Here is a 17266-nt window from a genome sequence, read left to right on the forward strand (position 1 = left end):
ATAATGAAAGCCAAGAGGTAAAATCCACAATCTGATTTTCACTGATTTCGTACTCAGTTTACCCCGCTCTCCCATTCATCTTCTCTGCACAGCGTCTGTCAGATTTCCCACTATCTGCACCGGAGTTACAGGAAGCGTCGCGGCTTTCATGCAGCATACGGAAACTGTTTTTTAGCAGTTTCTATTTGCTGCATGAAAGCCATGAGGCTTCCTGTAGCTCCAGCGCAGATAGTGGGAAATCCGATGGATGCCGCACAGGGAAGACAAACGGGAGAGCGGGGTAAGCTGAGTGCGAAATCGGTATTAGACTATTGTTGCAAAGGCTACTTCCACATGGATGATTTGCTCTGTTCAGCTTTCAAACTGAGGGGTTTCTGGGGCATCCACATGATGCTGTCCTCTTGGGGTGTGCATTTGGTTTGGCCAAACCGAATCAACCGCCAAATCACCCCTGATTCGGCTGTATGCGGAATCGCATACAGCCGATTCCAATTGGGGCCCATTATGCGGGAGCCGAGTATAGCTCCTCGTATACTTCCGTATAAATATTCAGAAGTATACGGATGTCAATGCAAAAGGCGGGAAAGTGGCTTCTGCAGCCTCAGGGGAGCTGCTAGCCTCCTTTCCTGCCTTTGGTAGCATTTTCCCGCCTCTCCCATAGCCTCCCTGAAATCGGGGGGGGGGGGGGGAGAGGAGCCCCAGCAGCCAATCCGAAGCATGCATTTGCAAAATGCATTGCAAATGCATGCTTTGAAGGGCTTTTGTGTAGCTGATCCTCCAGCCATCAGCAACAATGTTGTTCTTTTGTCTGTGTGTGAGAGAGATTGTTCTGTGCTGGCCCTTGGCCTCAGCCTTACCAGACTTGCTTGGTGTAAGAGAACATGTCTAAAAGGTAAGACAGTCTTGGGGTTCTTGTTTTTATTTTAGTTGGTAAAAGGACTTTTTAAGACTCAGAGTCCCTTTACTTGTCCAGATTTGGGTGGTGGGTACTAGCTTATTTGGGGTTAGGGGGTTCTGCTGGGTTGGGGGGGGGGATTTTGCCAATTTGCCCATATCTTACTTTAGTGAGAGGACTTTTAAAAGTGCAGTGTGCTTTTACTTTCCCTAATTTGGGTGGCTTGGATTTCTTGGGGTTAGGGTGAAGGGGTTTTTTTTGGGTGGGGGAGGGGTTGGTAAAGTTCCTGTATTGTTAAAAGTTAAGGTTTTTACTGTTTTAAAAGGATTCTGTGTTTGATTTGTTGCTGCTTGTTGTGCATGGCCAGCTCTCCCCATGTTGTTTGGGGCAGGGCTGGAGAGCTGGCATCTGTAGATTGTGTGTTCTGTGGCAGGGAAGTTGGCACCTGGGTGAGAGACCCAGAACCAGCAGGCTTGTTGTGTTTGGCCAGCTCTCCTCATGTTGTTTTGGGCAGGGCTGGAGAGCTGGCATCTGGGTTTGCTGCAGCCAGGTCTGCAGAGCAGACCTTGAGCAGATTGTGTTTTGTGTGGCGGTGATGTTGGCAATTGGGTTTATATTGGTTCCAGGCCTGCACTGCGGGGTTCATAGAGTAGATAGAGAAATGTAGTGCATTTGGGTCCTATAGAGATTATCTGGTGTGAAGTTAGGTTTGGCTTTGGGTGCCCCAGGAATTGGACCCCCTGGTCCAAATTTTTTTTGGCCTTGTGGGTTTTGTGTGGGACAGTGCCCTGAAACTGCACAGCAGTTTGGGGGCTCTCCTCAAAACCTCCTGCTCCCCAGAGCCACTTTTCCCACAACAATTACAGTGAGGAAGTGGCTCTAATTGGTTTTTTCTCACCATTGGGAGCAGTGTTCCTTTTGGGATGCCCACAGATGGGTGCAGTCTTTTTGGGCCAGGGAGGTTTCATACTGGGGAGTCCCCTGAAGCTGCCCTGCAGTTTTGGGGCCTCTCCCTCAAACCCCCCTCTGGCCAGAGCCACTTTCCCCACAGCAATTATAGTGGAGGAAGTGGCTAATTGGGCTTTCCCCAGCATTGGGCCTTTTGGGGAGCCCAAAGACAGGGACCCCCTGGCCCAATCTTTTTGGGACTTGGGGGTTTTGTAGGGGAGAGTCCCCTGTGGGTTCCCTGCAGTTTTGGGGGCTCTCCCTCAAACCCCCTGCCCCCCAGTAGCCTCTAATTATGCCCTATGTTGCCATTGATTTCAATGGCCCATAGGGTATAATGGTGGAATAGGGGCACCCTCTTTGGGTGCCCCTGGAATGGGATCCCCTGGCTTTTTGGGACTTGGGGAGTTTGTAGGGGAGAGGCCCCTGCAGGTCCCCTGCAAATTTGGGGGCTCTCCCTCAAACCCCCTCCCCTCCAGGTGGCTTCAAATACACCCTATTTGCCATTGACTTCAATGGCCCATAGAGAATAATGGGGCCGTATATTCGGAAATAGCCGCGCATCTGCCATATATGCGGCTATTCTGACTACGGAATTCAGAAATATACGGGATTCCGAATTCCCCCCCGTATATAAAATAAGGAAGAGTCTGTTTGGGTTTGGAATTTATCACAAAAAGAGAACAACTGCAACAAAAACCAAGAGAAGAAGAATTGCAAAGAAATAATGCCATAAATAAATACAAAATACTTGAAGAAACCCCTCTAAAATTTATTCATGACCTTATGGATTCATTACCTCAAAAAAACCTGTGTACATTTCAAAAGTAGAAACAGTAAAAGATAACACACATGTAAAACAAAATACAAAATACCCCTTAATTTACAAAGTATAAATACAACAGCATGCATGTTTCAACAATCGTCTTCCTCAGTGGTCATAAAATAAATAACTCACAGGGAAAAAACATCACAAAAATGCATAATAAGAATATATAATAAACAAAGGGCTAGGAATTTTGCCATTGGGGGGCTCCTACCTCCCACCTATTTTTCAGTACAAATATGTTGGAGAGGGAGTTATTTCCCCATTTTTGCTCCTCCATGTGGACCGAATGCTTCACACAAAGCAGAAAAAAGAGGAAAATAACTCCCCCAGGACAGTGTTGGCATTGGAAACCAGCAGGGGTTGGAGGCAAGGAGTTCTTCCTCCCCCGTGGCAGTGCTCCAAGCCCAAACCAGCTTTCCTTTGTTTTTAACAAATATTCCTCACAGCTACTATATGGTTAGGGAGAAAAAGAGATGGGTCTACACAACCTGATATCAACTCTGTAAACAAAATAGTATGTATAGTTTGGCCCTCAGATTCGTATGGGCTTTTGTACTGTATTTAGAGAAAGAGGGAGATGACGAGATGGATCATACTTGAGGGAAATGACAATACTCAGGAAAACAGAGTTTCACTTACCTGTAACTGCTGTTCATCAACATCTTCTGTTCAGACACACATTGGGACTTCGCCTGTGCAGGCCAGCTATGGAGCATTTTCCCCTGAGCTTAAAAGTTCCTGCCTTGCTGGAGCTGAAGAGTGCATAGGATTTCCTGCCCAGGAGTTATGTGTTGTGGTGGCAAGCACACCTTCCCCCCATTTCCTGCAGTCACCATGACCTTCCACATGATCATAATAGAAATCATATGAGAGGCCACAGCAGGGCGGGGGGGGGGGGACTTTTCCGTGTAAAGTAGCTGAAGAACTCTGTGCTCATGTAGAGTGAGCAGTCACCTCTAGGGGAAAAGGCTTCCTGCCTTTCTATAACAAGAATGAATAGAAGCAACCTGGACAGGAGTTGGGATGATGCCCCTTCCCCCTTCTAAGAGCCCCAGTAACAGACAAAAAGTACCCTATTCTTGTGAAAGGACTTAGACCTGTCAATGTAGAATAGAAGGGACCTCCTAACATCTAATGTATGTAGAACTCTTTTCGCATCAGACCTTGAGATGAAAAAAATAAGGATGATATCCTGTGCTAAATGGAATTTGGAAATTATCTTGGGAAGAAAATCCAAATTAGGGTGAAGAACAATCCTCTCCATAAAAACATTTTAAAACAACAGGTCCACCATGAGGGCCACCAACTCACTCACCCTTCTAGCTAAGGTGGTGGCAACCAAGAAAGCCACCTTTCTTGAAAGGAACACTAAATGATGTGGCCATGGATTCAAGTGGTGGTTTTATCAGCCTGGCTAGGAACAGTGGTAATGACCATGGAAGATCAAGATGAGGGGTGGAAGGGAAAACATTTGACCTTAAGGAAGTATTGAGAGAAAACTGAAGCACTTTCTATTCCCTCATGGAAGGCTGAAATGGCAGCAAGGTGAGTCTTTACAGAGGAAACAGCTACACCACCCTGAGCCAAGGACAATATATATTCCAGAACCAAAGATAAAGGACAAGTAAAGGGTGAAAAACCCTTGAATGCAGCCCAAGCATCAAAATGTGCCAATTTCCTCCCACAGGAATAACAAGTTGAAGCCTTCCTGGCCTGTACCAAAATATCCTTAAGTTCTTGAGAAAAGGGGTGTTTCAGGGACGAAACCTCCGCACAGGTAAGTGTAACTTTACTATACTGTGATACAGAACCAGACATTCCTCAGCAAATCTGGGGCAGGAGGGAACATGATGTACTCCAAACATGCCAAACAGAAAAGTTCTGCAAACCAGATCTAGCAAGGCCAAAGTGGGGCTATGCGAATGCTACCTGACCTTTCTGCCACTAATTTCCCAAATCCTCCATTCAGAAGGGGGAAAGTGTACAGGAGCATGCCTGAACAAGGAATTTGAAAAGCAGCTCCCACTGAGGTTGGATTGCTGCCTGCTAGTGAACAGAACTGTGGAGCCTTCTTTGACTAGGCCATGGTGAACATGTCTGGGGGTACCCCCAGATACAACAACAATTTATTTTTATTTATTTATATCCCGCCCTCCCTGCCGGAGCAGGCTCAGGGTGGCTGAACTGATACTGAACACATTGTTGAGATACTTGGGGTGGATGGACTGGTAGACCCTGCTCAAAGTTCCTGCCTCCATGTCGAGGCTCACAGCAATGTGAATTGCCCTAGGGTTACCCCATTATTGGTAGCCACTGCCCATGCTGCTACTGCTTCCAGACAGAGTTGTCAGGACACTGTGCTGGCCTGTTTGTTGAAATAATACATTATAGAGGTGTTGTCTGTCTGAATCAGAACCCTCTTGACTCTGAGAATATCTGAAGAGGAGGTAAGGGCAAACCTAACAGCACAGAGCTCTAATACATTTATATAGAGGCCTCTACAAGCAATGGACCACTGACTGTACTGAAAACCCCTCACAATGGGCAAGGGTAACCCAGAACCCAAATTGAATCCCTGCATACAAGTTTGCATCCTCTAACCACCAGCGAAAGCGGAGGGTGGGGGGCAGAAGTGATAGAGGCTATTAGCCCCAGCAACCTTTGAATGGATCTGACCTATTGCCATCTTTTCTTCAGGAATGCATGCGCCAAGGAACTCAACATCCTAGCTCTGGCCACAGGTAGGAATGCCCTGGCACTAATAGCATCGAGGAAAGCTCCAATAAACTGTACTTGCTGAGAGGGTTCCAAATGGGACTTCTCCCAATTTACCATCAATGTACCCACTGGGTACAAGTAGAGAAAACCAGACAAACTTGATCCCTTAGGAGGTCCTTAGTGAGGGCTACCATAAGCCAATCATCTAAGTAAGGGAATATAGTACAGTCACTTGTGCACTGCGATGTCCATGCATTTGGTGAAAGCCGTTGGTGCAGCAGTAAGACCAAAATGAAGAGCAGTATACTGGAAAACTTCCAAACCCTGCCTGAAATGCAAATACTTTCTATGAGCAGGGTGAATGGTCAGGTGAAAACAAGTGTTCTTCAAGTCGAGGACCACAAACCATGAATTCAAAGATACAAACTCAGTAACTGCAGACAGAGAGACCATTCTGAACTTTGAAACATTCACAAACTTATTTAATGCTCTAAGATCAAAGATGGGCCTATACCCTCCATTGTTCCTGTCAACCAGAAAAAATCCAGAATAGAATCCCTATGCCACAAACCTTCAGGCAGTCTCTCTACTGCTCCCTTGTAGAGGAGTCTGACCAGCTGGGTAAGGAGCTCTGCTGAGAGGGCAGAACAGCAGATAGGAAGGGTGAGAATCTATGGACATAACCCAACTATCTGCACCAACAGCAGACCATGCTTCTGAAAACTGTGCCAACCTATTTTTAAAGCTAGGGTTAGTTAACAGGAATAACTGGGATGGACAGTCACAATTTTAGCTGTTGTTGTCCTGTCTCCCTCTGTGAGGTCTGGTGCCCAGTGCATCTAGGTCATGCTGTGATCTTCCTCTTAGATAAAGGGGAGGCTTGTAGAAGTGTTGAGGATACGAGTAGGGTGCTGGATGTCTCTGTTCCTTCTAAAATGGAGTGGCAAATTCACGTTGCCTCTGAGTGAAACACTCTCTAAGTGGTAGTTAACAGAAAGATTCTCAAGGATCTGTCTGTCTGTTGATTTCTCTTCATAACTGAAAAGAACTTGTCCATACCCTGGGAAAACAGAGTTACCCCTCCAAAAGGAAAGTGCTCAACCTTACAACATGTCTCCAAAGGGAGAGGTGGGTTACAAAGCCAGGAGTGGCCTGAAGATTACTGTGGAGGCCAGGGATCTGGCTGACAAATCAGCGCCAAGTCTGCCTGCATTTATTTCTTGTTTGGAGAGTCTCATTGCCTCTGACTGGATGCGTTTGGTGAGAGACTTAGACTCATCCAGAAGCTTGTTTAAATACTGGGAGAGGCTCTCCCACAGGAAGAGCTGATATCCCTCCATTATCATTTGACAGTTGGCAAAATCATCTGACAGATGACAAAAATTGAGGGCAGCCGAGGAGTAGAGTTTACAGCCCAAGACATCTAGCCAACAACTCTCTCCTGTCTGCAGGAGATAAGTCTTGTCCTGGCCTCTGATGGGCCTGCATGTCTTCTGTCGCCAAAGACGATGGAGAAGGATGACTACTTAAAAACTCAGATGAATATTGCTAAACTCTATGTAGGTTTTTGATTTTGCAAGACATAGCCAGAGCTGACACTGCTTTGTGCCAGATCAGGGTCATCTGAGAGGTCCTCTAAAATAGGTAATGCCACTATTCCTAGAGAGTCACATGGCTATTTGTTGGGTTTGTGAAATGGATAACGGAATGGAGCAAAGGAAGAGTGGGATCCCATGAATTGAGGGTCATTGTGATCCCATCCAGTGCCAAACAGATGAAGTTGATGGGATTCCCATCTCTTGAGGTAGGTAGGTGACTTGTAGTACTGAGGTGGTTCCACCTATTGCCAAGCCAAAAGTGGGACTGGTTTGGGACGCTTTCCTGACATCCCCATAAGAGAGGGGAAGACAAGGTCCAAGCCTTACCCCTTAAAAATGTAAATCAATCTGGGCCATATTATAAAGACTGTAGCAAGTAAATGAATAAACATGGTCAAAAAAGCAGTTGACTATTTTTGGTTACCCCAGCTTTATGTGCAAGTCATCAGAACTGACACCAAAAGGTACTAAAGGAAAATCCACTTCTTGACATGAATCTGTGGCTTGATGCAGTGATGCTTCCCACATTACTTTCTTAAGTGGCATACCATTGTAAGTTCTACTGCATCCCACTGACACACAATTTCCTCTAAATTTCAATTACACCCCAAGAAGAAAGTGCTGCTTTATTGTGTTGCTTTATAGTGCCTTACCTTGCCCTCCCACTTCTCTAGGTAGAGAGCTGAGCCCCTGCTTAAGAAATCTTTTCTTTTGCGGCTTGTGTGTGTGTGCAGAACTTCTAAATACTTTTCAATGTAGAGAATCATGGCAACAGGTACCCAACCTCTCTGCAGGCAGTCTGTATTAACTTGGTCAGCTTGGTATGAAAGCATTCATTAGCTGAAGTAACCACTGAGGTCTGATTAGGAAAGATCAGTCACCTCTCCAGGCGGATCAGGGACTGCTTATAGTTTAAGTGGGCTAAAGCTTTCAGGTGTGAAATGTGAAACCTGAATTTTAAAACTTTTAAGCATGCAGACAATCACTGTAAATATTTGGCCCCAAGGGCTCTTTTCCAATGAACTACTGAACAGTCATGTTTTACCTACCAAGAGCAAAGTCATCCCTGCTTCTGAATATGAACTATTCACACTACTGAAAAGCTGCACTGAAAAAGAAATCACATTGTGCATCTTGATACCTGCACTGTTACACTATATTTTCACTCCAAGTCTTATTGTTATGAAGATTCCTCTGATGTAAGGGTTACTGTGCTATATGCCTCTGGTCTCCATTATTTTGGGAACACAGTCTCTTGATAATATCCCTTTGCCAAGGGTGCATACATTCTATCCTTTCAGAAAAGAATTATAAAAAGCATGTATGGCTCTATTCTGCTTTTGACTATTGTTTGCAGCAAGCTGCACAGAAAAAAAAGAAAGGTTGTATATCCCATGTGCTTGTGTATTTGCTTTGCAGGGGGAAAAATCTACATAAGGCAGCAGGCTTAATGACATATTTTCTTTCCTGCAAAATAAAAAAGTCCATTGATTTCTGCCCTTCTGCAACGCATTATACAAATGGCAACCGATGCAAATAAACAGATTAAAAACATTTCAAATTATTTCATTATGTATCATCAGCGACTGTCAATTATACTTTGATTAGAGTAATGGACATTCCTAGAATGCAGTGATTTAAAATCCTGCCTTCAGTCTCTGAAGTAAATATTATAACCCAAATTGCTCTCAGTATGTTTAGAAAACTTGCCATACATACACACACCACCTCTCCAAAATGCTTGAGACAACTACCATTTTTTTAAAAAAAAATCATTGCTATTTGTACTTTTTCCTGCAAAGAAGGAATTTTCCACCTTTCTATATTTGAGGATGACTTCCTACATCTTCTCATCTGCAGAGGAAGCCACATATATAGCCCAATATTTTGCAGAGAATTCTAGGACTTGTTCTAGGGCTGACATGATTCACATGGACCACTGATCAGGTCTCCAAAGTCTTACTGTATTCTGTGTAAATAGAGCATGCAACCTAGAAAGCACTTTCCTATGAGTGCATATTGTGAGAAGATAGGTAATGGAGGGCAGATATGTTTTTCAGAAAAGACAGGCTGTCCTCACTGTTCTTCTTTGAGGAATCCCTGATTCTACCCAAGTTCATTTCCTCCTCTGCATTTGTTTGAAGGAATGATCTGTTATATGTCCATTTTTAACAGCTGAGTTTGGACAAGGTCCTATGATTGGAAGAGTAAAGGGTCCCAGTGAAGGAACACTGCACTGAGAAGGTGAAAAAGATCCAGTTCTCAAGTCTGTACAACTTACATCCTCTATTTTCTATCCTTCCTTACTTCTATTCCATTCCTGGTCACCAAAAGCCACTATATGCCATACTATTATGTAAAACAATAATTTAAAATGCTTATTAAACTATGTTTCAATAATCAGGTATCCATAAGGTAGCTTAAAATGTCTACAAGAAATGACAGAACACTATAGTCTTCTACTGCAATACAACAACAAATGTATAAATCCTGTCAGTGGATAAAAGAATAAATGTATAGCCATAAAGAAATCTAAGTCTAATAAAAGATTTGGTGAAACAGATGCACCCTGAAGGCTGCCAAACAAAGAGGCAATCAAGCTTTGTGGGTGAATACATTCCACAGTCATGATGCAATGACAAAAAAGTCCCTGTAGCGTACTGCTACCCAACTAAAGAGTCCAGATGGGTAACCATGTTAGTATGTCTGTGGCAGTAGAAAAGAGCAAGAGTCCAGTAGCACACCTTGCTAATGTTGGGACACAGGGGACCTGAAATGTCAATTTTTATGTTTTAAATTGCTTTTATTGTTTTTATGTTTTATTATATGTCTATATTCATGCATATGCATGACCATGTGAGCTGCTCTGAGCCTGCCTCAGTGGGGAGGGTGGGATATAAATTGAATTAAATAAATAAAAATAAAAAATAAACAAGTCTGCTGATAGTGATGACTGTGTGGGCACACATTCTGCCATGTTGTGCCAACTGCAGAGGCTGCTGATTGAATACTGGATCTGGTTCAAGGTTATGGTTTTGACCTATAAAGCCCTATGCAACCTGGGATCATACCTCACCCCATTTCAGCCCCAAAGAATTCTGTGCTCTTCCGACAACATCTTCCAGTAGTCCCTGGCCCATGGGATGTCTGTTTAGCCTCAGCCAGGGCAAGAGCTTTTTTGGCCCTTGTCCTGAGTCTGGTGGAACATGCTCATGCTTGAGATCAGGAATAAAAAGGAAGTGTGCCATCAGGCTTTTGGCTGACCCATGCCTTGCTATCATTTGATATTTTTTGGACACTGGAGTTTTATCTTGCTGGTTTTATTATGTAGAACTACAATAAGATATAGCCTCACCTAAAGTGTATGACAGTAGTTTCATATAGATTTTTTTGGGGGGAGCAGATATAAAAAAGCACACACGGCTATTGCCAGGAGTATAGTTTAGTCAGGGGTCATTTTGAAGAAAAATAGGTGGTGGAGCTCATCCAGGGATTGTTATGCAGCTGCACATACTATTCAATGGACAAGGAGGTGAAACTCTCAGAAAGAGGAGGTGGAACTCTCAAAAGGTTCAGGATCTGTGCTCCTGTGAGCTCCCACGGAATCCGAGGCCTGAGTTTAGCTATCCTGAGCAGAGAATTTCACTGGAAGGGTGTACAGACTGCTAATGCTCAGAACCTCAAACTACAAACTACAATTCCCTTGGTTCTCTAATGAAGCTTAACAATATAAACCAATAGGTCGGCTCCAACAGTAATCTCAGCTGATGAAAGTCCCCCCCCCCCCCCCCAACTATATGGGACATTTTTTTACCACTTTCATCCTATTGCCATCTGGAACTCTATTCCTGGGGGGCAAATGACCCTAAGAAACATGAAAGGTGATCTGGGGGTCTGCAGTAGAAGGAAGGAATCAGCAAAAAAACCCCAAACCCTTTATATTAGCATAAATCTGCTACTGGGGCCAACTCAATGTGTGCTTGGACACCATATATTCCTAGAGTCAGAAGCATGCAGGAAATTTTTTATTAAAAATGGGATGGGATGGGATGATAATATCAGTTAGAAAGGGCGTTTTCAGGATATATCAGGGTAGGACTCACTGATTCTGGGTCTCTCTGTTGTTCAAGAAAAGCTGAAAATTCCACCAGTCTCAGTTTAGTTGTTCCAATAGATCGACCTTGCCACGCAGGAACTGAAGGTGCCGGAGCCGATGCAGGTTCAAACCCTGTAGTATGAACAGTTAGCTTTATGAAAAACCAGCAATTCCTTAGTTTATAAATTACTAATGCATTGCATTATTAACTCCTGGATATCAACAGTAATTTAATCCCAGACTACCATGCTTACAAATCTAATTATTTAAAAATCTCTTCTCAGTAGCTTGGAACAATGGTTATAGCCAGGGCTTTTTTTGAGCAGAAATCAGCTCTGGCTGGCTTGGTGGCAGGGGATGCAGCCTAATATGCAAATAAGTTCCTACTGGACTTTTTCTACAAAGAAGCCCTGTGTGAAACAATGGTGATGTCAGGAGGTGTGACCTAATATGCAAATGAGTTACTGCTGGGCTTTTTCTGCAAAAAAACCCCTGTGGCCATAGCACACTTGCTATTAAATGAAAATAGTTAATGGGGGTTTTTTTGGGGGGGGGGAATCCAATGCCTTACTTTAGCACCAAGTACTATTTTTTTCCATTTTTTAAATTACAGTGTTACTGTACACCTCCTCACGTTTTGTAAATATTTAAGTATATCTTTTCATGTGACAACACTGAAGAAATGACACTTGACTACAATGTAAAGTAGTGAGTCTACAGTTTGTATAACAGTGTAAATGTGCTGTCCCCTCAAAATTATGCAACACACAGCCATCAATGTCTAAACTGCTGGCAACAAAAATGAGTACACCCCTAAGTGCTAATGTCCAAATGGGGTCCAAGTAGGGGGAGCAGGTTATCGCTCTCACTTCCTCATACTGGTCACTGGAAGTTCCACATGGCACCTCATGGGAATGAACTGAAAAAACAAATTGTTGCTCTACATAAAGATGGCCTAAGCTATAAGAAGATTGCCAAGACTCTGAAACTGAGCTGCAGCACGGTGGCCAAGACCATAAAGCAGTTTAACAGGACAGGTTCCACTCAGAACAGGCCTCACCATGGTCAACCAAAGAAGTTGAGTGCCGGTGCTCAGCGTCATATCCAGAGGTTGGCTTTGGGAAATAGATGTATGAGTGCTGCCAGCATTGCTACAGAGGTTGAAGGAGTGGGGGGTCAGCCTGTCAGTGCTCAGACCATACACCGCACACTGCATCAAATTGGTCTGCAGGGCTGTTGTCCCAGAAGGAAGCCTCTTCTAAAGATGATGCGCAAGAAAGCCTGCAAACTGTTTGCTGCAGACAAGCAGACTAAGGACATGGATTTTTGGAACCATGTCCTGTGGTCCAATGAGACCAAGATAAACTTATTTGGTTCAAATGGTGTCAAGCGTGTGTGCTGGCAACCAGGTGAGGAGTACAAAGACAAGTGTGTCTTGCCTACAGTCAAGCATGGTGGTGAGAATGTCATGGTCTGGGGCTGCGTGAGTGCTGCTGGCACTGGGGAGCTACAGTTATTGAGGAAACCGTGAATGCCAACATGTACTATGAAATACTGAAGCAAAGCATGATCCCCTCCCTTTGGAGACTGGGCCGCAGGGCAGTATTCCAACATGGTAACAACCCCAAACACACCTCCAAAATGAGCACTGCCTTGCTAAAGAAGCTGAGGGTAAAGGTGATGGACTGGCCAAGCATGTCTCCAGACCTAAACCCTATTGAGCATCTGTGGGGCATCCTGAAATGGAAGGTGGAGGTGCGCAAGGTCTCTAACATCCACCGGCAACGTGACGTTGTCATGGAGGAGTGGAAGAGGACTCCAGTGGCAACCTGCGAAGCTCTGGTGAACTCCATGCCCAAGAGGGTTAAGGCAATGCTGGAAAATAATGGTGGCCACACAAAATATTGACACTTTGGGACTCATCTGGACATTATCACTTAGTGGTGTACTCACTTTTGTTGCCAGCAGTTTAGACATTAATGGGTGTGTGTTGCGTAATTCTGAGGGGACAGCACATTTACACTGTTATACAAACTGTAGACTCACTACTTTACATTGTAGCCAAGTGTCATTTCTTCAGTGTTGTCACATGAAAAGATATACGGTACTTAAATATTTACAAAATGTGATGGAGTGTACTCAATTCTGTGACATACTGTATATTGTTCTTACTCAAATTTACAATTCTTCTTTAACAAACAGATAGAAACAGAACCAAACATACTGTAGTTCCAAGTCTCTGCAATGACTATATAGAAAATTTTGCCCTACAGGCACAATTGTAACTACAGTGGGGCCTGTGAGGTCCTGGCCCCTCCACCGTTACCCTCTGGAAAGTGCCTGTAAAGCACCTGGCTTCTTCACTTACGGCCACTGCCACTCTCTCATACTTTGTGCTGTGCTTGACTTTTGTTGCAGCCAAGAGGCCCTCTCCTCCCTGCCCTGGGCTTGCTCCTGGAGAGAAGCACACACACAAGGGGTGTGTATGTGTGACTGGTTGGTAGTTGACAGCTCAGTAGTTATCCAGATCCTCCTTTTTCCCTTTCTGGAAGATGGGGACAACATTTACCTGCCTCTAATCTTCTGGCACCTCACATGTTCTCCAAGAATTCTCAAAAATAATAACCAGAGGCTCAGCAATTATGTCCACAAGTTCTTTTAGTACCCTTGGATGCAGTTCATCTGTCCCTGAGGACTTAGTTTCATTTAAAGAAATTAGGTGTTTATGTACTACCCCTATGCTGATCCTAGGCTGCAAATCTCTCCCTCATCATATGTTCTGTTATTGCCATACTGAGCATCATTTCCTTCATAAGAGAAGACTGAAGAAAGTTAGGAATTGAGCAGTTCTTCATATTGACAAAGAAGCAAAGTAGAAATGTCACAACAAAAACTAGAGTGGCCTCAGACTAGGTTCCCCTGACCTGCAGGGTTCACACAGGTTCCTCCTTGGTCCCGGGAGAAATTTCATTACTCTTTCTCCCCCGGTGCATCGTTGTAGATATAGCATTCTCCAACTCCTTACAAAGGGGTGCCCATCACATCCCTTGTGCCACCTCTTATCACCCACAAACTGCTTGTTCAGCAGTCCTTTTCCTCAGTCCCTGACAGTTCTTGAGCCTCTGGCTCTGCTCCAGTGCTTGCTGGGGCTGCTCACCTTGGGCCTTCCCTTCCCCAGCTCTTAGCTGCCATTTGAGTCCTGGGTGTCCCATTTGTCTGGGGCCTGAGCCAGCTCACCAGATGGCCCTTCAGCCTCTCTCCAAGACCTCCTGGCTGCTGTGCCTGCCCATTCCTGCTGGTTCTTTGCTGCCTCCTCTGTGCTCTGTGGCTACTGGCTCTGTGCTTTGTGGCAATCTGTCACCAGCCTTTGAAGGGTCCAGATGCTGGACCAGGCCCCACTCCTCTATTGGCATACTGTTTCTGGCTGAACTGTTAGACATTCCCTGCTGCCACTCAATCCCACACAGTAGCCTGGTTGAGACTCAGTGATAACATTTTAATTATTTGAACCCATGGGAAGGAGGTCCTTGAGAAATTCCACCAGGACTAACATCTTTCATCATTAATTTGCACCTGGAGTAGTTTCACATAGCAGATCCACCTTCTGGATGCCACTGAATAACCATGATACCAGTCACTACCCACTATCTACACATTTTAATTAAAAACACACCACACAATTAATGTTCTATAGCCAAACTGTGAGATACAGGTGGTTTCTGCATAGGATTTCTGGGGCTCCTCCACTGCTGGTGCAGTTACAGATGAACTGCAGTCCCCCAGCAGTTTCTCTCATCAGAGTTACTGTGGCCTTTGTAATACTTTTTTTTTTAAATCAGCACTAGAATATCAGAATATCAGTATACCATTACAACAATGTGTGACAGGTTCTGTGAATTCCCAGCTTTTTTAAAAAAAGTAAGTCTAGAGTCTACTAGGTGGAGGGAAAGCCAAGAGCCAGTGTGAGTGTAGTGGTCAGAGTATCACACTAGGATCTGGAAGACCCAATTTCAAACTCCAATTCCACTGTGAAAATTTGCTAGTTGACCTTGGGCCAATCACTTTCATTCAGCTTAATCTACCTCACAGGAATATTCTAAAGATAAAATGGAGCAAAGTAGCATGCTTTAAGGTATTCTGGGTTCCTACTGGAGAGAAAAGTAAATTAAGTAAATTAAAAATAAAGCTGAAGACTGGGGAGCAAATAAAAGAAAGGCTATTTTTTTGAGTTGGAAAGCCAGAAGGAAGCTGAAAAAGGGGGAAGGATATGAGGGCTGCTAGTAGGAGTACACGAGGCACAGGTGGAGATACAAGAGAAAATGAAGTGATCCCCTCACAAGTCTTTGCAGGTTCCCTGCTTGTTTATTTATAATATTTATATCTCATGTTATTTCCTTTGACTCAAGGTAGCTAACAAAGCAACAAACTGCAAGGAAATAAAAACAACACAATTAATTAATTATTATATTGCATTGAGTGTAGTATAGCCAGGACATCTAAGACGTCTGGCAGTCTTAAATTCTAATCTTTTATGTAATGAGCTAGACTTATGGGGGGGGGCTGAGAAACCTCTGAGAGCTGTGACTGATCCAAGGTCACCCAGCTGGCTTCATGCGGAAGAGGGTGGAATTGAACCTGGTTCTCCAGATTAGAATCTACCAATCTAAACTACTATACCATGCTGGCTTCCTAAAACAACACAATAGATCATTAACAAGATAAAAGCTATATTCAGGTGAAAAACGCAGCCACATCTGGCAAAGAATTTTTCCTTCAACAAATAGCCTTTGAAATAAAACCATCTTACATGCCTTGCTTACATGCCACCACTCTGGTTATCCAGTTCAGAGGACCAGTCTTATCACATAAAAAGCCTGTGGCCAGACAGTTGCAATCCAGACAACTCTAAGGAAGGGTACACAGAGAGAAGGCTATCTGAAGAATGTAGTTTGTGCATGAAAGTATCCAGGGAGGTGTGGTTTGAAAAATATGAGGGCCCTAGAAAATGAAGAGCTTTAAAGGTAACAACATCTATGGATGCTTAAATCCTGAGACAGACAAGACAGAGTTTTCTACAAAGCCCCAGGTTTGCAGAGAAATCTGAAATATTAAAAAAAATTAAAAATTGAGGGGGCTTAACCCAAATAATAAATGAAACACCTGTATCTTTAAAGAATGAATATTTCACTAGCAGTTGCTAGACAATTAAAACAGTATTGCCAGCCTTCAAGCCTTGGCTTCCATCAGTAAAAGGCCTCCTTCTGGGGCTGTTTTAGCCTTTGAGGAAGGACTCATCAGGCCACACCCAGTAGCAACCACCAGACAACTTGAACATAAGAACATAAGAGAAGGCATGTTGGATCAGGCCAATGGCCCATCCAGTCCAACACTCTGTGTCACACAGTGGCCAAAAAAGCCAAGTGCCATCAGGAGATCCACCAGTGGGGCTAGAAGCCCTCCCACTGTGCTCCCCAAGCACCAAGAATACAGAGTATCACTGCCCCAGACAGAGAGTTCCAATAATAACTTGCTACCACATGACTCACCCAGGCCTGGCCACTTGCTACTGTTCAACAACAGCCACCACAAGAAAGCCAGTGTGGTATAGTGGTTACAATTTCAGACTAGAATATGAGAGACCCAGATTTGAATCCCCACTCTAATGTACAAGCTCACTGGGTGACTTTGAGCCAGTCACACACTCTCAGCCTAACCTAATCTACCACACAGGGCTGTTGTGAAGATAAAATAGAGCCAAGAAGAAAGATATAAACTGCTTTGGGTCTCAATTGTGGAGAAAGATGGGATATAAGTTAAGTAAAAAATAAATATAGCTGAAGATGGGAGAGCAGGTAAAAGATAGGTTGGTGAGTGTGTAGGAAGAAAAGGAGAAGATAGTTCGATTGGCCTCCCCTACTGTACTATCTACTGTGCTGATTTGATGTATTGTCCTGCTACACCATCTTATTATATTGCCCTGCTGGACCATTCTGTTTTACTGAATATTGTAATTGTTTTTTTATCATCATACTGATGTGATTTTACTGTGATTTTATTATTTATGTTGTACTCTGCTCTGAGCTGCTACAGGGGAATGGGAGGAATATAAATAAACAAATGATGATGATGATGATGATGATGATGATGATGATGATGATGATGATGATAATGAAAGATGAAGATAT

The 17266-nt window shown here is 43.9% G+C and overlaps 1 protein-coding gene across 6 annotated transcripts in view; it reads right to left on the bottom strand.

Moving 5' to 3' along the window:
• TEAD1 (TEA domain transcription factor 1) overlaps positions 1-17266 on the bottom strand; it is a 360416-nt gene that overhangs the window by 57808 nt on the left and 285342 nt on the right. For all 6 annotated transcript variants that reach the window (XM_060263081.1, XM_060263082.1, XM_060263079.1 and 3 more), the window contains one exon: positions 11089-11213. In XM_060263081.1, coding sequence (XP_060119064.1) covers positions 11089-11213 — 125 coding nt within the window. The remainder of the gene's footprint in view (positions 1-11088; positions 11214-17266) is intronic.

The sequence above is a fragment of the Heteronotia binoei genome, chromosome 21 (genome assembly GCF_032191835.1).
Source record: "Heteronotia binoei isolate CCM8104 ecotype False Entrance Well chromosome 21, APGP_CSIRO_Hbin_v1, whole genome shotgun sequence".
Classification (NCBI taxonomy): Eukaryota; Metazoa; Chordata; class Lepidosauria; order Squamata; family Gekkonidae; genus Heteronotia; species Heteronotia binoei.